General features: G+C 35.6%; 1 protein-coding gene across 1 annotated transcript in view; it reads right to left on the bottom strand.

Annotated features, from left to right (window-relative positions):
* Nucleotides 1-23,749, bottom strand: part of LOC148943380 (alpha/beta hydrolase domain-containing protein 17B) — a 64,207-nt gene that overhangs the window by 26,299 nt on the left and 14,159 nt on the right. Inside the window, exon 2 of the mRNA XM_089101008.1 lies at nucleotides 2,398-2,673. Within this exon, the coding sequence (XP_088957134.1) occupies nucleotides 2,398-2,673 (276 nt within the window). The remainder of the gene's footprint in view (nucleotides 1-2,397; nucleotides 2,674-23,749) is intronic.

The raw sequence follows: 23,749 nt of genomic DNA, 5'->3' as shown, positions 1-23,749 counted from the left end.
CATTATTTTCACTCAAACATGACAAAAAAAATTACTTTTCAGTTATAAAATCTCACTTTTTTCGTTACACAGTAACTACTTGCTGTATAAATCTGAAACTACCCATAAAGCTGTGCCACTGCATGATGAGTTATCTTCAATCACCCGCTTGAGGCTACACATGCGCAAAGGTTAGTATCACCCTTATATACTAACCTTTATTTATTTTTACATATTTGAATCAACCTGCCCGCGTCTCAACTAGTCCTATTTTGCCCTACATAAACAGGCTTTGTTTCGTTCTAGAAATTTATCTGAAACCGTCTCCCTGATGAGGTTATTCCACCACAGTCATCTTTTGATTTATTCAAGGAAAGGTTTAACAGATACATAACACCTAGCAATTTCACTAAGACTCACGGCATATTGGGCACGATGTGCCTGGTGCCGTAAAATATAAAAATGTATAAAACATATAACAAGATATATATGAATATATATATTTTTATATAAAAATATGAAAATATATAAATATAACATATAAACATAAAAAAATATATAACACGTGTGCTACCAGTTGTTGTTGCTTAGCATGAATTACTCACAAATCTTAAGACCTTTCACTAGAGAATTGAATCCAATCAGCCACCAATTTTCAGTATTGTTAAAAGATACTTGACACTGAATGTCCACTAGTTCAATATACAGTCCTTAATTGATCTGAAAGGTCACCTTCCTTGCTTTCTTCTTCACTTTGTTATGCAGGTAGGCTAATTTTGTATCGTGTTACTTTATTTACTTAGCTCAGGGAAAAATCAATGACTTCCATTAATGGAGAAAATTGGATGCAACTGACAACAATGAAAAACAGAAGAAAAGGAAGCTGGTACGGTTCTTTTAAAGCTATTTGAACTAGTACTATTTCTTTTGCCATGAGCATACCAAAATGATAAACGAGGATAGCATAATTAATTAGAAAAAACTTCAGTACTTGCATGATATACCCCCTGCAGCTCAACTGTCCATATATTGACGCACTGTAAACCGGTTTCTTTCAACTTAGAGTGAGAAAAGACAAAGAGAATTGACAGAACAGACGGCAAATATATAATTTGGACTATATATTTCCACATTAGGGGGTAAGAAAACAATCCTTACCTCATAATATCAGAATAATTGTAGCTAACACATTTTGCATGCAAACCCGCTGTACTTTACCCCCACCTAATGCGCAAATATACAGTGCAAAATTGTTTCTAAAGTATTATATTTTTATCATACTTAGGTATATTTTATTAAGATTAACCTAACTTCACTTCTTGAGCTGCAGGGGGTATATCATACAAGTACCAAAACTTCAACATTTTTTGGCTTTTTTTCTGAACCCGTATTCCGTATAATTATTTCATTTGTGAACATCGTATTTAATTATTTCAAACAAAATATTTTGACTAAAGAAATTCGCTTCAAAATTCTGTACGCTAAATTTTAAATTTATATGAAAATTATGTGACAAAAACTCGACTTTTGTGAAAAAAATTACTCTGACGTGAATGGATTCGCTCACTGGCAGTAATAGAACATACAACAGAAAAAAAAAATAGAACACAAAACTAAGTTCCAAATCCTCAAAATTTAATGAACATGTCTATAATATAAAATATCACTGGTTAAAAAATTTGGCTAATTTTAACGTGAGAACTACTGCGCATTTCGAAAAATCCTAGCTGCTTTTAAATACCTTGGAGCTTGTTGCCGATGCTAAATAAAAAGAGTCCAAAAACCTTTTTCGCATGCATACCAATGGGCTGTGTAGCGTAGGTACAACTACTAACGACTCACTTCCGCACCAAGCCGCCTGACAGCTACACACGCTTCTCCTAGATCCCAACCTATTCAAATTCTCCCTCTTTACACCCTCAAAAGTAGTTCCCATTTCCCCTAAATCTTTCCTTACAACATCCTCCAAACACATTCGGGAAGATCTGTTTTTCGTTTGGCCCTAGGCGGTTGGCCGACAAGGGCGATCTTTGCCTGCACAGATCGCATGAATGTCTGCCTTCTTCCGGGAGTGCTATGCGTGGTTGGGGGTATATCATCTGACTCTTCCCATGTTTTTCCTCCAGATGTCTGTATATATCCATTTGGAGCTGGGTCGACTCTGGCCGAGCTTACAGCTGAGCTTACAGACTCGAACACCCGCCCCGAAGTAGGATTGCAAGTCCAGCGAGCCGTATTCACCTTCAGTTTTATCTTGTCAACTTACAAATAGGGAATATTTGAATAGAAAGTTTCAAATTCCTGATGGGTGGAACTGAATTGAATAAAGGTGCAAAAGCTTTCAGTTATATCACACTTCCTTAGCATACAAAAATACATGATCCAGAATCCAAAACAAATTAAAAATTAGTTCCATACCTTGGAAAGGCATCAAAACACCAAGTCCTTCGGGTGTTTGGAAATGCCACCCTCATCCCGCTCATAAGGGGTGAGTGTAAAATCACAGCTCCAACTTCATATCTTGATGCAAGGTCCACTGTTGGGACTGTTCCAATAGACTGCCCATATATAATACAGTTTTCTGGAGAGATGCCATAACGGGTACGTAAACATTGCCATGCAGCATCTATGTCGGAGTATAAATTTTTCTCAGATGGCGTTCCAGAGCTAGCACCATATCCAGAATAATCATAACTAGAAAGAAAAACTGAATCAGATGATGTAACTGCCTCTTGATGTCTATAATGCCGCACCCAACCGAGGTATCCTTGGAAGACGCCCCCCTCCAAAGATCAGATATACATACAAATATTTTTTCACACAGAACTGGAGTTGAGTAGAAAATTAGTTTTGAATAGTATTGGCTCATTTCAGTGAAAAGGTTACTTTCTATTTTTTTTTTCTATTTTATTTTCCCATGATCCTAACCTAGAAAACAATCATGACAACTCTCAGGAATTAACAGAGGGAGCATCCCCAGGTTGGTCTAAAGGATCCTTAGAATAATCTTCAAATACTCCCTTCCCCTGTCCAAGACTTAGACCTTTATCCGTCCGCGTAACTAAAACACCCAGTCCTTGCATTCAAGCTACCTGTGTATTTGTCACTTTGCGTACCGCACGTCATCTTATGCACCATAAAATCGGTGTGCGTGTAGCCGAATTCATATAAATGAAACCCTGTGCAACTCAGCCCCATTTAACCGAAACCTTGTGCAACCTTGTGAATCCCCATTTAACTAGACCCCGTACAACTCAATCCCATTTAACTGAAACTTCGTACAACTACTGAACCCTGGTGCAACTCAACCCTTTTTAACTGAACCCCTGTGTAACTCAACTCCACTTAACTAATCCCTTGTTCAACCGAACCTCCATGCAACTCAACACCATTGAACTAAACGTCTGTTCAACTGAGCCCCCGTTTAAGTCAATCCCCCTTTAAGTCAACCCTTATCTAACTCAACCCCATTTGGACCAAGCTCTGAACTCCCTAAACCTTCTGAACTTTCACTGAACTCAACCCAAAACCTTAGATTAAGTTTGAACTAGGCAGAGTAAGAGCTCAATGTTTGTTTCTCGCTTCGTTCTCAGTTTCTAACTTATATTATCCATTTGGGTAACCCCAGAACTTTTCCAAATTGAAAGAAACTTTCAGGAATGGGTCTAACGTAAAAAATATGGCTAAAAAAAGTTTTTTTTTTTTGGGGTGGGGGGGGGGTGTATTGCAAACTATGAGCTTTTCGATTAGTTCTTAGGTAAGGATTTGTGAAGGGGGAAGGGGAAATTTTCATTTTATGTCCAGCTCCCTAAGCTCCTTCAGTTTTTACGTTTTAGAAACGTTTAAGTCGTAATGCCTCTTTTAAGAGCCAAAACCGATCGGAAAGCTGTCTGGCAACCCATTTATACCCCATTTATCACAAGGTACTCCTAAACCCTAGAAAGATCATTTTCATACGGACAGCCGTAAGGCAAGAATATGCCTCTAGAGGCAACATGACAAGTGTAACCCTGAGGGAAGGGGCTCCAAATAATGCAGAAAGTTTATTCTTCCCACATAAATTTTAATAGAAAGGTGAGCATGTGACACTTTGTTGAAATAGGAGTGACAACATTTATAAACCTTTATCGTTGGAGGGTAATAAGCGGCCAACGGCTCCTCCATCCCCTAAATTTGCATAGATGGATATGTTGTCGGGTTTGATTCCCACCAAATTTGGTATTTAAGGAATTTCTGAATTTTTTGAAGCAATCTGAGGCTAATATTACAATATCGAAATAAAATTCATAATACAAAATCAATATTATATTGCAATGCCCGAAATCAAAATAAATTTGGCCAATATTTCAGAAACAGTCAAAATGTTATACCTTTCAGAAATCAGTCATGTGAAGATTTTAGTCTGTATGATTAGAGGGTACAAAGAGGGACCATAAGGCCCGTGTCCCTCAAAACCTCCAGCGCCCAAAACTGCACATTGATTCAAAATAGTTTAGAGATTACTTAGGAAATACTCCTAGATCACTATCTATCATTAAACTAGCCACTCCGTTGCTGCAATCTAAAAAGAAAGGAGATTCAAGGACCATTTCCCAGGGGAAATTCCCTTGCATATAAAAAAAAACAGAAAATTGCTCCCAGGGACCATTCTCCTCCGGAAAAATCTACCTGTCCCCCCAGAAAATTCTTGCCTAGCGTGGAATACTCCCCTTCATTGGGGAATTGAGTCCATAAATCGAATAAGACGCTAATAAACTGAATCGATAAACACGAACCTTACGAGCCTAGATTTTTTACAAGCATCATGCTTCCGAAAATAGAGTTAATTACGGGATGAACAAAGTTGTCCTTTAAACTACATTTATACAAACTCCCTAATCTATATTTTGATTGCACATAAAAATAGTCGGAAAAATGCATGCATACCAAATTCATTTTAATTAAAAAAAATTCCTTAATTTAATTAAGAAAAAGTATTAAATTTCCGTCAAAGTTTCTAATCAAGTTCTATATTTTATTTAATGTTTGTTGATTACAAACTAAAGGTGATATTAATAACTATTTAAAAGGTGAAAACGTTAAGAAGACCTATATATTTCATAAATGGTGAAAGGATAAGACCTTACTGAAATCCAGGTAATACAGAGACTCCGATGTGCATGAGTGAAGGTCCCAAAATGGAACCTATGGGTTTGTACCCCTAAATCCCCCCTTTGCACTGTTAAGTTTCATAAATAAATAAGATTTTTATCTTTTTTGTAACCAACATGTTATGTCACTTTGACTTTTGACAAAAAATTTAATTTGGTGGAGTATTTCTGCTAAAGTTTGTATTCAAGTCACAACTAGCCGCAATGTTGACGTAACTCTTCATTTATTTTTACTACTGGCCTCTGTCCTCTTATATTTAATTGTTATCTTATTGTGGCCCTCCTATGAAATTTCGACCCTAATACTTTAATTAGTCCTTCTCATATTGCAGATAAATCATGGCCGCTCCATTAGAAGTTTGCATCAACGAGGAACAATGAGCAGTGATCCAGTTTTTTATGGTTAAAAGGTGCACATAGGCCGTAATATCTGTCTTTTAATTTTCGGCTCGTAATGATTGATTCAGGTTTCGTCACTAGTGATGACTTTGTCTAAGAAGCCGTCGCTTTCACTAGCATAGCGATCCAAATGCTTCTGCCAGATCTCCAGTCGTGTTTATTTATGCTGCACCGTGAGTTGTTTTGGAATCCATCTTGCGGAGACTTCTATGAAATCCAAATATGATGTGGATGATTTGTGTGTAAAACCATGACTAATCTGCGGATGATGTGCCACACCATCAATAGTCACTCGTCTCTCACATGTCACTTGCGCTCTCAATGTTGTCATCATTTGTGTCCGTAGATGATCTTCTGGCTCTTTCCTCATGCGTAGCACACCAATTTGAATTGTTTCTATCCATTCGTAGACGCTCCGTATAGGCAAGACACTGTTTCCGTATTGTGCCACAAGTCTTTGATTAATTGCAGCCTTTGTTGAACCTTCCGACCACAAAAACAGGATTACTTTCGTTGTTTCTCGTTGGTGTAAACTTCCACTGGAGCGGCGATAGTCTTCCTGAGAAGGACAAACTAAGCAATTAGGGTCGAAAATTTACAGCAAGACCACAGCAGCACAACAATAAAATAGACTATGACAGAAGCAGCAACAATGAAAGAAGAGTTTCAACATTGTGGATAATATTGTACTTACCCTTATATAGATGTTCAAAAAAAAAGTTAGACACACTGAGATGTTGCACCTCATTAAAACTGGAAGTCATGGGAGTTTTAAAGGATATTAAAACTTTAAAGAGGTATTTAGAAGATTCCAAATACCCCTAAAAACGCCTTCTCCCAACTTGGCACATACAGACAGACTGTACCTCTTTCATGATAATTCATGGAATTGCCAAAAATAATGTGTAATGTCGTTTTAACGCTTAGTTTAAGTTTTTTTCATCCGTGGTACACGCCATACGGGTACACAAATGTGTGTACAAGACTGGGGGAACTACCTTTTTGGGGTATAGTATGTTCATGGAAAAAACTGACAACTTTGCCCTACTCCTGTATTTATTGAATTGGTGTCACTGTCTTTTATAGCAGGATACTTATCAGAAAAAGAGGGCCCCATTTTCCTGAATCAGCAGGCCAAGGAACTGAAATCCAAGAAAGGGGGGGGGGGTTGGACATTCCAAACCTGGAAATTAAGCGTTTGATTTTCTAACTCTGTCCATTTCTGAAAATAGTATTCTTTTCTACAGTGGCCCTAACTGCTTGCCACAATGAACTCGTTTCAAACAAAAGTTTAGAGAAATGTACCTTTAATTTAAAATTAACACTAGCACAAGCTTATTCAAACACTTGACAGTAAACAAATTATACAAATTTCCTACAGTCAGAAATGAAAAGAAAGTAGCTCCCTAAGGGGCCATGGAGCTGAAAATCAGAATATAAGATTGGTTAAACATCCAAGATACAATAATCCAACATTTGATATAACTTATACATTTCTGAAACGATTATTATTGACCGCAAGGACACCACCACCTGTCACAATCAAAATCTTTGAGACATAAGTTTCTTGAACTTAAGAATTCCTTTAAAATGAACATTTGCTCAAATTGATAAATTTGGCTACCACTAAGAAACAAAATGTTCAAGCATACACCCAGAATCGAAAAAAGGAGGGGTGAAGATCAGCAAATAAGGTAAAAGCAGGGGCGTAGCTACAGAACTTTTACTGAGGGGATGGGGACAAGAGGGGGAGCTATTGAAGTAAGTACGATTCAAGCGGCAGTGAAGAAAAGTAACTATTTAACAAACATGCTACTTGGTGAATTTGAAAACATTACGCAGTACATCATAAATAATAAACAAACATTAAACAATCATAAATATAAGTGCTAAGGCTTGGCTTTTACTAAAATTGTCACCAATGAGCTGCTGCAGACGACAGACGACAAGCTTAAGGGTGGGCAAAGGTGAATGTCAAATACACTCGGCTTTTTTCAACCAGATTCACCACTAATGCTGCAGTATATATCCTCTCCATTCCTCCCAGCCTCCACGCCCAGCACAGGAAGCTCAATCTCATAATTGAACCAAGCTCTATTCTAATAACCCCGGGTATCGCGCTATTCATTTCCACGTAATTTTGAATGCATTTTGACTCTGTAAGATTTAATTTGTTGTACCAAACTTATAATATACATAATTTACTGAAATATTATTTATTGTTTTTATTGAGTTGATTTATTTGTGGGTTCACCGATTTATTTTAATAAATAGCATTGATATCAGCGGGCCGAAACAGAAATCATTGGCAGTGCAATAGTGATGTCTAAGTAAAGAGACAGATAAGTCAAAGTATTACTACATATTGTGTAACATTACATTGTGACATATTCCCCACACTTAAATAGCAACCGTATTTCAAATTTGAAAGTATTCGAAAAATCAAGTTAGAATTATCAACTTATCTGTTGGGCATTGTTTGAAAAAGAATATTCAGAAAATACAATTTTTAGCATCATTGTGGCAGAAACCTTAAATTAATTAAAAATTGCCAGGAATGCTAATTGGAAGGGAAAATTTACTCCTAGAGTTTGAAAATTACCTTCCCCTTTGTATCTTTGTAAAAAAACGAATTCTGTAAAAAAAATAGACAAAAGCTTTTCTTGTGTAAATCAGGGTATGGGGGGTATACATTTCCGGAGAGGGCTACACTGAATATCGGCTTTGTCTTTAATTCCCTTCACAAGCACAGCTCAGTCTCCAAGTAATGCATGATAAAATTGACATCAATAGAAAAAGAGAATGGGTTGGTACCACTTATACGTGCACACAAAATTTCTAAATTATGAGAAAAATAAACATATTTTATTTAAATCTACTTTATTCTCTCGCAGCAGACATTTCATACAGCATGCTGATGCAGAGAGAAATATACCAAAGTAGAACTGGCGTTGTGTGAAGTGCGACTAATATCAGTCATAATTCTTAGTACATTTATGTCAATTCTGTTTTTGGAGCTGGTTAAAAAGAAATATTTAGAAAAGCAAAAATAGCAAGAAATCAGCATGGCATTGTACATAGGGGCCAGTTAAATATTTATGTGTTATTATGTGAATCCAAAACACAAGAAACAGGAAGTTATTAGTATTTATTAGGCATTTCAATGACAAATAAGAAAATCGGAGTTTCAACTAAATATTGGAAATGAAAATTAAAACAATTAAATGATTGGTGGAACGGACCCCCCTCTACCAAATTTTACGACCAAAGAACAATCGATTTGACTTATTTAGTTATAGTATGAATATCATTATAACAAGCAGCAAGTCTTATTTTTTTTCAACGATTTCTTTTTCATTCAGGAAATTAATTCAGTGTATATCTACCTTCTGATTCTTCAATGATTCCATTTCCGACCTATTTACAGATGTTGAGGGTGTATTCATTTCCACTTGTGAAAGTATTACAACACGAGAATCTAATCTTGAATTGATGGATTTTATGAAGTAAAATCCCCTTGAATACCAGGGCAAAAAGTTGGCCTGAGCAAATGTGGCGATGTAGGAAGCATAGAAATTTTTCAATTTTGCCATCAACTAGGCCCACATTTTTACTTGATGATAAGGTTTCAAAGGCAGGATAAAATGTTAATGTGGAACATATTATACAGTGTAATGGGCCGCTTTTTTATCGTTTTCTTTATGTTAAAAACAAGCATGGAATAATTAAAAAAAAACTATCTGCTCAAAGTAAAGAGCAAATTTGAGACGAAACGAGCAATAGTTTTAAAGCTACTCAATAAATTATAGTTTTTTTAAGTTTTTTTTTGGGGGGGGGGCAACTACCCCCCTTGCTCCACCCCTCAACGACGCCACTCGGTTAAAGTCCCTACCGGCGGTGGTCATCTCCGTTTCATAGCCTGTCTGCCAGGAAGTGGAATAGGTTAGGGGCACATAAGTATTTTCACAAATCAAATAACTTAAAATAATAATTAAAGACAGGATATATTTAACACAGTAAAGAAATAAACATATAAAAATATACAAACTAGCCACCACCACAGCACATTCAATAGGCATAACTGAAAATTTCAGAATGATTCCTGAAATTTTTAGCTGTGGCTTGAGTAAAGTGGCCAATTACTACAATTTTTCTCGTTTACACATATTTAATCCAATATTTAATTTGATGGAGTTATTTCGCGAACATTTAGGACAACTCGTTCAGTATGATGTCCTGCTAAAAAAAAGAGACATTCAAACGTTGAACCTGCTCGAATAAGATTTCGTAATAAGATTTTAATAAGGTTTTTTGCTTTAATGCATTGAAATAAGAAAAATTCTATCCTAAGACTTTAATTCTGGTTTAATACCCTGCCCCTGAAATTTTTTTTCTGGTATAAAAATTCAAGCATAAAATTTACAACAACAACCGTTCCTACTCCACAGTGAAAATTGTACCACATATGTATCCTACAAAACAGTTTCTCTGAAACCTTATTTTTCTAATTTACTTCTTATATCAATAAGAAGGGCCGTATATCAATCTTAGGAGGAGAGAACTCCTTGGGGGTGTAAGCCCCAAGAGGCAGCGCCTCCCCCCCCCCAGAAGGCCAAAGTTTTGCCGGTGCCCCTCCCCCCAACATTAATACTGCGTCCACCCCTGACTCTTAACTATGTTACTGCAAACATGATTAGACAAGCTGTCTCGAGCAGATTGGATCGTACTTGGTTCTTTTGGTCACCCTTGGTCAAGAGCACATATTCTACCCTGGGGTCAGGATTTATGAAGACCGTGGATTTGAGCATCACAAAGACTTCGGTAGGGCTGCTAAACCCAACAAATCCTTGTCTTTCTATCCAATCCGTTACAAAAAAAAAGGAAGGTTGAAATTTCTATTTTTCTTGAAAGTAACTCTACTATTTTTGCTTTTTCAGTATAATGATTTTGTTCTAAATAACAATAATCTAAGACAATTCTCTAGGAAGATTCTAGCAAGGAATTCCAAGCACATCTAAACAGTTAGCTAACAACAAGAATTAACATTGTCACTAATATTCAAACGGAATTAACATTCAAGAAAGGCCAAACTTCTACAAATTATATTTTTTTGAAACTACCATTTTTTCATATTCGTAAATTTTACCCCAAAGTGACCACCAAAAGGCAGACAATTTTTCATGTATATTATAGCAAGGCACTCCAACCATGTTTATACTATAACCTATAAGAAGGGTCGTGCCTTTAAAGGGCTGGGCACACGTAGCTGATTTCGGGAACTGGTTTCCAAATCAGCACCGATTTTAAAATAAATCGGCGTCGATTTGAGCTTAAAAATTTTCTAGTTTTCGGCACCAATTTACAAAATCAGCGCCGATTTTCATCATGATTATCAAAAAGAGGATACAAATAAATAGTCAGCCAGAGATGTCTGTGGTGAAAGATCCCGCTACTGAGCTGAGAACTAAGCATAGATCAATCATACAACTATTAAAAACTTCAGTTGACTATTTGTGTTCATGATTTTTTGTTTTGAAAATCTCGTGCAAAATATTTTTCTTTCAACAAATTTTTCTTACCGCTATCGTTTGTCCACTGACGCTGAAATTGGTTCCCGAAATCAGCTACGTGTGCCCAGCCCTTAAGCTAAAAACCAATCCAAGGGGTCATCCACTTTAAAAAATCGTATATTCCATATGACGCACGCAACTCGTGACAAAACTATGGCAGGCGTCGCACGACGTGTGCATGCGTGGCACAAAGAAACTCAACGTGGTGAAACAACAGCCACCCCGGGATCTAAACCTAGGGGCAAAGAGTGGGTAGTCCTCCAAGGAAATCCTCATTTTTCACACACTCAATGAAAATTATCAGGGTGGCGAACGTCGTCGCCAAACATTAGCTCAAAGTGATGTCATGCAATCACTTTCATCAAATCAAAGGTCATGGAACGATCCTTCTGATTAAAATTTGGTACTTCTAATACAATTTTTAACGCCCACCACACATCCACGTTCACAGTTCGCAAGTGCACTGGTCCAAAATAGTGATAATTGTGTGTTCCATTTTGAAACTGACAGTAATACTTGCAGACCACGTTCGCCACCCTTACTACGTGACTAAAGGAATAACATTATGCCTACTACTACTATTAATAACATTACTATGCCTACTATTTCGTCATAGCAGAGTGGTTACCACGTTAGACATGAAATCTTTTGCCCCAAGGTCAGGAGAGTTTAAGAGGCGACCGCTTGATCTTCTGCCACCCTATGAAATCTGTAATTCAAGTCACTTTAGAAAGTCAGGGGTTCGAGTCCTGGTGTCACTTTATTCGGTTTTAAACGGGGGCTAGTGGCGTTTCTCTGTAACTTCAGTCAGAGTAGGCCCAGGTCTAAATATGTGCATGGAGGAACTTAAATGAATTGGTTTCGGCGCTTTAACCGGACATTTGGTTCATCCCACAGCGCCAGTTCTGCTTACCAAAAGTGGCCCACTGGGCACTCGGATACGAAATCCTTGCCACCAAGAACAACACGGTCGGCAAGGCATCTAACCCATTGAAAGTTTGAGAAGGGAACTTAAACAGGAAGGGCGTGCGAAAGCACAGGATGGCCGACTCCCAACCCCCCTCCCGTCATACTTCCCGGCTGAAAGGCCATTAAACAGAGATCGTACCGGGCGGTAGGGACTGTAAAGTCCAGAAACGTATCTTATACCTGCAGCAGCAACAAATGGAAACAAAATCTTCTTCTAAGGATTTTTTTTTCATTTGGACAACAACAATGTGTTAATATGATCGTGATGACTAACAACTACAAAATTGCAAAATCAATACCTCCTTCTTTTCAGTTTACAAAACTAAGCTGCTAGTCTCAAGCCTTTTATTTATACTTCAAATGCTTCCGAATCCTTAAGAAGGATACTTATAGGATAGTCTATTACCAAGTCAATACTGCTTTTTAAGAACACCAAATTCCACATTTTAAATGAACCATTAAGGCCATGACACCATTCAGAAAGTTTTCAATTAATAAATAGATTAACCACCAACATCCAAGGAAGCCAACAATCTTCTTCTTTCATTAATTAAAAAAAATTGAAACTTTTACACAAAGAAGTTTTTTTTAAAGAAACTTAAAGGGCCATATCAAACTTAAGACCAGCAGAAACAAAGCACTATAATAATTCAAACTCAAAACGACCAAAAATTACAATTAAAGGATAAATGAAACTCAAAACCAACAGAAATTAAATAAACAATCGTATCAAACATAAAGATAACATACACCGATATAGACAAGGACATATACAGGGGGGATAGGTGGTTTGACCTCCCTCCCCCCCCCGAAATCTTTGTCCGACTAGTAAAAACGTAACAAAAATGAATAAAAATTTTTGATGCGTTTTTAAAGTCTTTTTAGTGACACCTCTGAAAAAATCGTTTCGTAAACCCCCCTCCCCCCAGGAAAAAAACTCCTGGACATAGATTAACAAATAAATCGTGAAACAAATAAAAATTAAATTGAATATTCAAGTCCAACTTAAAACGAACAAAAATTACTTCAAGCAGAAGTTTAGCTACTGCCCCTTCCCCTCCTCAAACCGTAACAGTTCTAAAGCCATTTGCGTTTTATTGAACAGCATGTATTTGTGCTTTTTTTCAAAATATCGACGACAAATAAAAATAAATCACTTTAACAATCAAGATGACTGGAAAGAACAAACGAAAATAAACAAAACATTAAATATAAAATAAAATGACAATATATATATATATATATATATATATATATATATATATATATATATATATATATATATATATATATATATATATATATATATATATATATATATAAATAAGATAGAGCAAACGAAAAGAACAAACGAAAATAAACGCAACATTAAATATAAAATATAAAATAAAATGATAACATATATATATATATATATATATATATATATATATATATATATATATATATATATATATATATATATATATATATATATATATATATATATATATATATATATATATATATTATATAATTAAATATAAAATGATATTAGTCTCTGGGAACAAAGCAATTCAAGATTTCTTTTTCACTTTTATTTTTTAATTTGTCAAAACTACCTCGAACTACATAATTTGTTTTCAGTGAAGCGCCAACGACACAACAAACTTTAGAAGGTTTGCGGTTAGAGGAGGGGCAAAGGGACAGTAGCTAAGCTCCTGCTTGAAGCAATTTTTGTTCGTATGAATACTCGATTTAATTTTTACTCGTTTTAAGATTTATTTATTTAAAATGAAAAAAAAATTGCAGCAGACTTGGGAATGGAATGGAATCTGATAAAGGGAAGTGGAAACGCTGCAACTAAAGTCCACCTACACGTAAGGTCTACCAACTACAGGGTTTCAACAATCAACTTGAAATACCGTCGAAGCTTCAACTTATGTTCAATAGAAGCATACAATAAACCATAAATACACACACGTACGGTCATGGGCGAGGGGGTTATAAGATCTTTTGTAGAGAATGCGGTCAAAATCACAGAAGCGTATTTAAGGCTACAATTTTTGGATTTTTTCTAAGGAAAGAAAAATTCCAGAGCAATCTTCAGGAATGACCCGTCATCTCGTATGAACAGGCATGTACTATAGAAAACTGGAAAAAGAATCATAGCCATAATAATGAATTAAGCATATAATTAGAAAATCCCGTTCAGGCAATTTACAATTACATGTTTGACTATGTTCATGGCACTAAAACCCAGTATAGATTATATAACAGTAGCGAAAAGTTTGTTCAGAAATGGCCTAGATCAAAGCGCACGGAAACGGAGAATCCTTTGCGTTAGAGCAACAGATCTCCTTGCTTTGTATGGTTAGTACCCGCATAAGGCGGATATTTTCTATTCAAGTTTGCTGGATTTTATTTTTTGAGGGGAGGGGGAGGAGGAAAGAGGCTGGTAGAAAGAGTCGCGATGAAAAGAAGAAAGAGATAATAGAGAAAGAAAAGCCTGTCTGAAAGCACATATTGAAAACAAAACGTTTAATTACACGTGAGACACAATTCAGTAACTTGTGATTTGCCTTACCCCTACTACAAGAAAAGCAAATCTCACCCCAAGAAGAATGGGTCCTCGATCTCAACGCCCTAATGGAAGGAGACACTTTACCCCAATAGAAGTAAATAAGAAAGATTTCATGATTTCAATGTCATGCGGATTATCTGTGCTTGTGGACATGGGTATTCGTACTAGGCTGCAGCCAAGGAGATTACTCCCCCCGAAAAGACAAAATATTAAATAAATATGCGCGACCAACTTTTGAATATCTTGGACACTCATAATATGCCAGACGCCACAAAAAAAACATGTTGAAACAAATCAAATGACAAAAAAAAACAGAAAAACACTTTTTACCAAGTTCAGCCTTCCATTCCCACACACACAATCAAAGTCTCCTTTCCCACCCCCCCCCCACACACAATCTAAGTCTTCATTAAATAGCCTTACTCGTCAATCGTCATATCTCTCGTGTAGCACAACTTCAGGAGGGGGGGTTGCTTATTTATATTTCCTATTTCATTTATTAAACTTCCGAACACAAAGAAACAATAAATCAACTCAATAAGTATTAAAATATTATATCATCGAATGAGCATCTTTTCTGTTTTGTTTATGGAATTGTGTTTGTTTTTTTAACTAATTTCTTGAAATAAGAGAACTGGACAGACAAATGAAGACAGATTTTTCATTAGAGCAATAAACAAAGGAACAAAGTGAAAGTTCAGTATCCAATCCTATTGATTCACTATTTTGAAGGGACTTCATGAAAACGATTGTTCTGTTCGGGCTTAACTAAACTGCCGCTAAAGTCAGAGAAAAGCCATTAATGCCATCTAGCGTTTGGTGACACTTGGTCCTTTTTCAAGCTTTGCAATCGTTTTTCTGTCAGGAACTGAGATCATATACTTGTTACTACACTAATTTTACAAACTAGACAAATTAAATTTAATATTCTAAAAATGCTAAAGTCATCAATCTCTTCAAGCAGATTACCATGGACATGATATTTTCAGTAATCACGCCTGTTTCAGTTTTTTATTTGGAGTCCACTAATACCAAAGACTGCATAACTTCATATATATATATATATATATATATATATATATATATATATATATATATATATATATATATATATATATATATATATATATATATATATATATATATATGTATATGTATATGTATATGTATATATATATATATATATATATATATATATATATATATATATATATATATATATATATATATATATATATATATATATATATATATATATATATATATATATATATATATATATATATATAAGATAAGTTTTATTCTTCATTAGATACACATACAATATTACATATTATTATTCCCCCAAAAGCTCATTGGTCTGTACAAAGGGGGAAGACATATGAATTGCTTATTCAGAGATGAAAAACAAAAGAAAATTTAAAATGATCACTTACTCACATACGAAGGAGAAGAAAAGAAAATTTAGATAAAACGAAAAGTATAGAAAAAATAGAATAAATAAACTAAAATAATTAATTAGATTAAATAGACACCAAAAAAAAAAAAAAAATAAATAAAAACATAGATAAAAATAACTTCTACAAAGCCAAAGAATTTTTAACAATTTTTTAAACGAACCGAATGAGTGGCACCCTCGAGCTGATTCAGGCAACTTATTCCAAACAATATGACACGCCATTAGAGGATTAAAATCTGACCTTATGCAAGGAGTAAATTGAACTTGAACATGATTTGTCATATTACGAAGATTATAATTATATTGATCAGAGGTAAAAGATAGCGGAACACTTAGGGGCCGGGGGAGGTCCCCATGAAGCTGAGCAAAAGTAAAACATGCACATGAAATAATGTACAGTTACTCAGATCTAATAATGGTATAACTAATGAACGATTAGTCTCCTGAATGAGGTTTCTAGCTTTATTGTAAACCTTAGAAAGTGGTTTTAACAGTGAAGGAAAAGTTGACATCCACACAATTGGACAGCAAAAAACGTAATTGGAAAAGTATGTCTAAGTTTCCTTAAAATACCGAGACTCCTGCATATCTTTATTTTAATAAAATCAATGTGACGTTTGAAAGATAGGTTTTTATCAACAAGAATGCCCAAAAAACGAACATATCGGTCTTTGTCGACAGCAATTAATAAGTTTCTGCTTTTTTACAACATAATATAGATCATTTACATAAATCAAAAATAGCACAGGCCCTAAAACTGATCCCTGGGGGACACCGAAATTCACTTGCGAGGGTAACCGGAAAAGTGGATCAACAGAAATTAACTCATCCTTCATATAAGACTGGAACCAAAAAAATACACTTCCCCTTATGCCAAAATAAGACATCTTTGATAGAAGAATTTCATGGGTTAAGAAATCGAAAGCCTTACGAATATCCAGGAATACTGCAGCCGGAATCAATCCCGAATCTAACGCAGAATGAACAAAATTCAAATGGATCATACAGGCATGTTCAGTGGAATGCTTCAATCGGAAACCAAATTGAAAATCATGAAGAAAATTTTAAGATTTTAAGAAAGTAAGGAGACGAGAATGCATAGCCTTTTCAAATATTTTACTGAATACTGATAAAATTGAAATTGGTCAATAATTTGCCGGATCATTTCTTGGTCCACCTTTATACAAAACAATAATTTGAGCACGCTTGAGAGCATCCGGAAAAACACCACATTCAAATGAAAGATTAACAAGTTTTGTTAGAGGCAATACTATTGAAGGAAGAATAGATTTAACTACCTTAGTAGGGATAGAATCTGGCCCAGATGAAGACGAGTTTTTCAAGCCATTAACAATTTTAGTAATTTCACTTACTGTTACTGGCTCTAGAAACATAGACTTAACACAAGATGACCCGAGGTATGATCTAAAGTCCGGCCTAGGCCAAGACAAAGTAACTGTAGAAGTAATATTCTTACCAATATTAGTGAAGAATGAGGCAAATGCCTCTTGGACATTAAGCTCACCCTCCACAGCTCCATCGCCAATGACCAGGCTCATAGGTAAAGAGCTAGATTTAGAACCGGGTTATATATATATATATATATATATATATATATATATATATATATATATATATATATATATATATATATATATATATATATATATGCAAGCAATAATTGTGTATGTATTTATTTACCGTTCTTATCCCATGTATTTGTCTGTATCTCATGTCTCGTCATTTTCCTTGCTTTTCTTATCTTAAATACGTTTATGAGCTCTGACGAGCTATTTCTATTATATTTCTATTAGACTAGAATATATAATAGAAATAATAGAATTAACTTTTAAATTCTTAATATAGTCATATTAAGACCAGGCGGTGGCCGGCGTTTACCCCTCCTCTACCCCACTTGGCTGGTTGGTCTCCAATCACTTTGGACTTAAAGATCACTCTCAATTTCTGGAACTAGAATTCTAGACTAGAACTCTCAATCTCTGATCTAATGAGGACACTACGAAGTTTCTATATGGTGGTGGGGATGTGAAAGGGGCAGTCCCCCTCCTATAAAGAATAGATTCTGCTCATTTTGGGGTTTAATGTTACTCTTTACTTTCATAATAACAGCGTAGACCAGAAATATTCTAAATACAAGATATATTCCCAGAAATCATAAGGGATTAGATATCAATTTTATATGTTTGATGAGTTTTTTAAAGTTTTTTTTTATACCCCCCCCCCCACAAAAAAAATCCTGGTTACGGCCCTGGGGATTATATATCAATTTGTCAGTCCTACTCCAGCTAATTTTTGCGGGACTAAGTTACCTATTGTAATTTCTGTTCGTTTTGGGTTTCATTTACTTATTGGTGATTTGATTTACTTAATGATGATTCGTGGTAGTTTGACACTTCGAAGATAAGAAAAGCAAACTCATAGAATTTGAAATCGCTTTCGTTCGTAAGAACTTAAACAATAAGAATATGTTGGTTCACAAAGCCAACTATGCTTTCAAAGGAAAGCTAAACCTCTTAAACTTTTTGGTATCATATGTTTTTAGCTTAATTATTAATGATTTTTCACCCACATTATTACACCCTTTTTTTAATCTGGGGCCCGCAACTGCCAAAAATTGCAGTGCTTCATATTTTAGTCTTTTCAACAAACCTGATTTGTAGTTTTTTCTAATTTTTTAAGTTACTTTTTGAGGTGTGTAAACTCCTATTTTTCCCTTTCCTTAGCACTCCTCAACTAAAAAAAGGAGAACTCAAATAGAATTCTCAAAATTCGAAAGCCCGCGGGTGGGGGGAGGGTATTTTCCGCAAGGGGAGTGTTTTCCACGGGAGGGGGGTATTTTCCGTGGGGTTATTTTCCACAAGGGGGTGTATTTTCAGGGTTGGTAAAGCATAGAGCCAGACAACTAAAAAGCATTGCGTACAGAGTAGCTCATACTTTCAGAAACTTCTGGAAAAATACAAAAAGGTTTCGCAAAATTCAAAGGAATTATTTTTTCCGCTTAACGATTCCCATATTATACAATTCCGGATTTCTGGACCCAACCATTGCCAAGCTATAAACAGCTCATCACGAAAAGTTTATTACCCAAGAATTGTGTTACTTTACGTAACACTGATTCAAATAACTCTCAAGCTTGTGGTGTAATTACATATCGTCAAAACAATGACTAAGACTATTCTTTGAAACATTATGCCCCAAAATAATGCATTGTCAGCATAAACCAGTGCCATACCCATTAGATTAGCGTAATTGATTATGTAATAATAGGTGTATTTTTATCTTAGTTTCGTTTGTCTAATTTGTATACTAAATAAGTTTTTTGGCTTTTTTTATGTTTTAGGAGATATCCCCATCCCCAATTGCATAGTGGGGCCGTTAAGCATAAGAATCATGCACTTCTGGCAAAAAGCACCAAAATTGGTGGAAATATAGATTAAGGCACGGGGAATCTAATGGTGACGGGAAGCACGTCGAGCGGGCGCTCTAAAGCACCTTTACGAGCTCAATTAGAGAAACTTGAAGAATAACTTCCCATTGTAAATGAGGTATTTCAAAGATTCGGCCTATTATTTTTACAATATAAAATAGCATAAAATCAATCTCCGACTTCTAAAATTGAATGTGGGTTATACCATAATGTTTTTGATATTTCAGAGGGAAGGGGAGGCACAGCCTAAAAATAACACATGTGCAAAAATTCACAGCAAAACCAAGTTAATATATCTAGAATTACTATGTGTGCCAAATTGTTTTTTTTTTGCTTGTTTTTTTTTTGCCCTGTGAGTGAGTAGTTCTGAAGATATCAAGATTATAGACAACAGCATAAATATATATAAAAAAAAAAAAAAAAAAAAAAAAAAAAAACAGTATCGTATAACCTGCATTCAATTTTAAATTTCAATTTAAAACTGAACGACCGCTCTAAGCTGCCTTTTCTTGACCTCTAAATCATCAAAAAAGTATCAGACTTAAGTTTTTTATTTATAGAGCCTAGCCACAATGTTCGTTTTAATAGCATCGCTGTCATATAAGTCACATCTGACATTTTAAAACTTCTGAAAAAAAAATCGCAAAAGACTGTTTGGTACAGGGAGGATCGGCTGTGAAATATATTCAACAAGACAATCAAGGCCATATCCAGGGGGGTTACCCGGTTTGAACCCCCCCCCCCGAAATTTTTGACCGACTCGAAAATAAGTCGAAAATTAGTAAAAACCTAGGTAAAAATCAGTAAAATTAGTCGAAAAATGAGTCAAAAATTAGCAAACCCCCCCCCCCCGAAAAAAAAATCCTGGATCCGCCCTTGGATGCTCATAATCTGCTTTGCACTTTTGAAAACAGTTTAGAAAGCATTTTTGGGAATTTATCTTAGAAGGATGAAAATGCCAGATATAACCTTTAAGTATGTCAGTGACGAAATATAGTCTTCAATTGGTAGGATCAAATCCATTTTTAAACTTATTACTTTATTCAAATAAAAAATTTTTGAATTGAAAAATTATTTAAAAATTAAGAGTTATTTATCATCCAAACAAATTAATTTTAAATAGATTCCTCTGTTCTATTTAAAATGTCTAAAAAAGCTAGAATTTTTATAGAGCATTCTATTCAAACGGACAATAAACCACACGAAACATTTTTATCATAAATCCGGATTTGAACTACTCACTCAAAGGGTAAACAAATTCCAGCAAAGCAACACGGGAGGGAAACGTTGACGAATTCTGCAGCATCCGTTGGAAGTCCTTTCTGGTCAAGTGTTCCGGAGAAAAATCGAGGGCTTCTGGTAGAAATATATCTAAGATGGGTCCAGGGGAGCAAAAATATTTTTATTTTGATGTCCTTGGTCTTCAAGGGTTCCCCGCATAAAGAAATATTTTCAAAATTTGTTATAGCTGGATTAATATTTCCGGTTGAAAGAGCCTATTCGATCACAAAGTATGTTTTCTGCTACAAGGACGTGTTTTGACATTTTGTATGTTTTCAAATCCAAGGACGGCTAAAAAGAAACCTTTCCCTTTTTTCCTTTTTCTTGAAAATTTTCCGTTCAGAATACTGCAAGTCTAAAAGTTTATTACATAAAAAATTTCAATCTTCATATTGATTATTTGAAAAAAAACTACGTTTTCTAGAGAGTTAAAGAGGCTGAGTCACAAGTTCGAACCTTAAAACGTACAGGGATTAGGAGGTACAGTTGGGGGGGCTGCCACCCCCCAAACCCCCAGCTTTTGCAGCCTTTAAATAAAAAAACAAGTTTTTTAAATTGAAAGTAAGGAGCGACATTAAAACTAAAAATGAACAGAAATTATTCCGTATATGAAAGGGGCTGTCCCCTCCTCAACGCCTGGCTCTTTACGCTGAAGTTTGACTTTCTCACAACTCGATTTTTGTTAAACAATAAAAAACTTCAGCGTAAAGAGCGAGGCGTTGAGGAGGGGACAGCCCCTTTCATATACGGAATTATTTGAAAAAAACTAAGTTTTCTAAAGAGTTAAAGAGACTGGGTCACAAGTTCGAACCTTAAAACGTACAGGGATTAGGAGGTACAGTTGGGGGGCTGCCGCCCCCCAAACCCATCGCTTTTGCAGCCTTTAAATAAACAAGTTTTTTAAACAGAAAGTAAGGAGCGACATTAAAACTTAAAACGAACAGAAATTATTCCGTATATGAAAGGGGCTGTCCCCTCCTCAACGCCAACGCTAAAGTTTGACTCTGTCTCACAACTTTTTTTAAAACAATAAAAACTTTAGCGTAAAGAGCGAGGCGTTGAGGAGGGGACAGCCCCTTTCATATACGGAATAATTTCTGAAAATTTTAAGTTTTAATGTCGCTCCTTACTTTCAGTTAAAAAAATTGTTTTTCTTTATTTAAAGGCTGCAAAAGCGGGGGTTTGGGGGGGGGGGCCGGCAGCCCCCAACTATACCTCCTAATCCCTGTACGTTTTAAGGTTCGAACTTGTGACTCAGCCTCTTTAACTCTTTAGAAAACGTAGTTTTTTTCAAATAATTTCTGCACGTTTTTGTGTACAGTTTATTACTTATTATTGCTTAACTAACTGTTAGCTGATCGTGTCAGGAGTTAAAGTTGAGGGGCTGCCGCCCCCAACTCAGAGGGGGTGAAATGTTGCATATATCTGAGTTTGAGCTTAGGCTAGAAAATGCAATCCCCGCCATCTCTCTGCGACCGCTAAGACCGGAAATCGCGTAACATTGTAGTGGGTCTCCTCTTTAAAGAGGCAGAAGTGTTCCCCCTTGATAGGCTGTGAAGTAATAATTTTTTTTTGTTTTAAGTTCCAACTTCATTCTTTACTTTCCTAAAAAAAACTGTTTTTTTATTTTCATCAGACGAGACAGCAGATTTTATCGACTTGCGTCATTACAATCTCTTGACATTCCTCAGTGAGTGATTTAGTTCCGAGACGAATGCCGATGCAAGTTTTTGGTGGCATGCCTAAATTAACATGAAAACGAGGTTTTTCGTAAATGTAAATTCGGGGGATAATTTTTTCGGTCTGAAAATATCAAAAGGCCCTAATAGGTTGAATTCCGCTTCCAATGAGTCCTCATTCACCGGGATCCGTTGCCAACTATGGCCTGTAGGCGTGGCTGATAAAAAAAATAATTTGATGAACATTAAGTGGCTATATTTGGTTTTTGGAAAACAGTGATCAGATTGAGCAGAAATTTTGAGGATAAGCTCCCAGGCCCTAGGAAAACTTATCCTCTAAATTTCAGCCCGATCGGAAAACGTTAAAGGGGGCTGTGGTGAGAGGGTTGAAACTTCCGGCCCACTTTCCCCATGAAGATAAAGTTGGAGGGGGTGAAATTTTGTATGTTTCTTAGTTTGAGCTTAGGCTACAAAATGCGATCACCGCCGTCTCTCTGCGACTGCTAGGACAGGAAATCGCTTAACATTGTGGTGGGTCGCCTCTTTAAAGAGGCACAAGTGTGCCTCCTTGACTATGACGTACATTTTTTTTAAATCTGCGGAAAACTTATTGTTCTATCTTGAATAAAGTTTCATTAATTAAAGTATTTCCGACCCTAAAAATAAAAACAATAGAATTAAATTAATAAAATTAGAAAACAAAGAACATCTGACCTTAAAAATACGTTTTAAGGCACATAAAAAGAAGCAATATTTATAAGCTTTCAACGGCATAAAGATACACAGATTATTTTTTGTCTAAGCTCACAACAAGATTTATTTTTTCGAAACTTTAAATACTAATGAATTTGGGGGAATACACCAGGGCATAGTACTGAAAGGGAAAAAAAATTTATCGGCCAAAATTTCGCACGGGTAACAAGTATATACACATATATTTCCTTTTTTTTACGGGGGAGACAATTTTTTTACGAGAGTAGGGGTGATCAAAACAGCAGGTGAAATTGTATCAAATGCGAATAATAGCGAAAACTAAAATCTAAAGAAATTCTTACGAGTTGCAGAGCTCCGAACTCTCTAGACCAGGGTTGCCACCACGGTCAGTTCCTAAAGCGCTACAATTGCCCAAATTTCCGTGCTACATAGCGAGTTTTGGTGCTATAATCAAAAAACTGAATGTAATACCGCTAAAACAGCACTTCCGTGCTATAGGTGGCAACCCTGCCCTTGACACGTACTCGGAAATCAATAC

This window comes from Artemia sp. Qi Xiang Cuo, chromosome 15 (genome assembly GCF_049724085.1).
Source record: "Artemia sp. Qi Xiang Cuo chromosome 15, ASM4972408v1, whole genome shotgun sequence".
Classification (NCBI taxonomy): Eukaryota; Metazoa; Arthropoda; class Branchiopoda; order Anostraca; family Artemiidae; genus Artemia; species Artemia sp. Qi Xiang Cuo.
The sequence above is the reverse complement of the archived record's forward strand: the minus strand, read 5'-3'. Positions and strand labels throughout refer to the sequence as shown.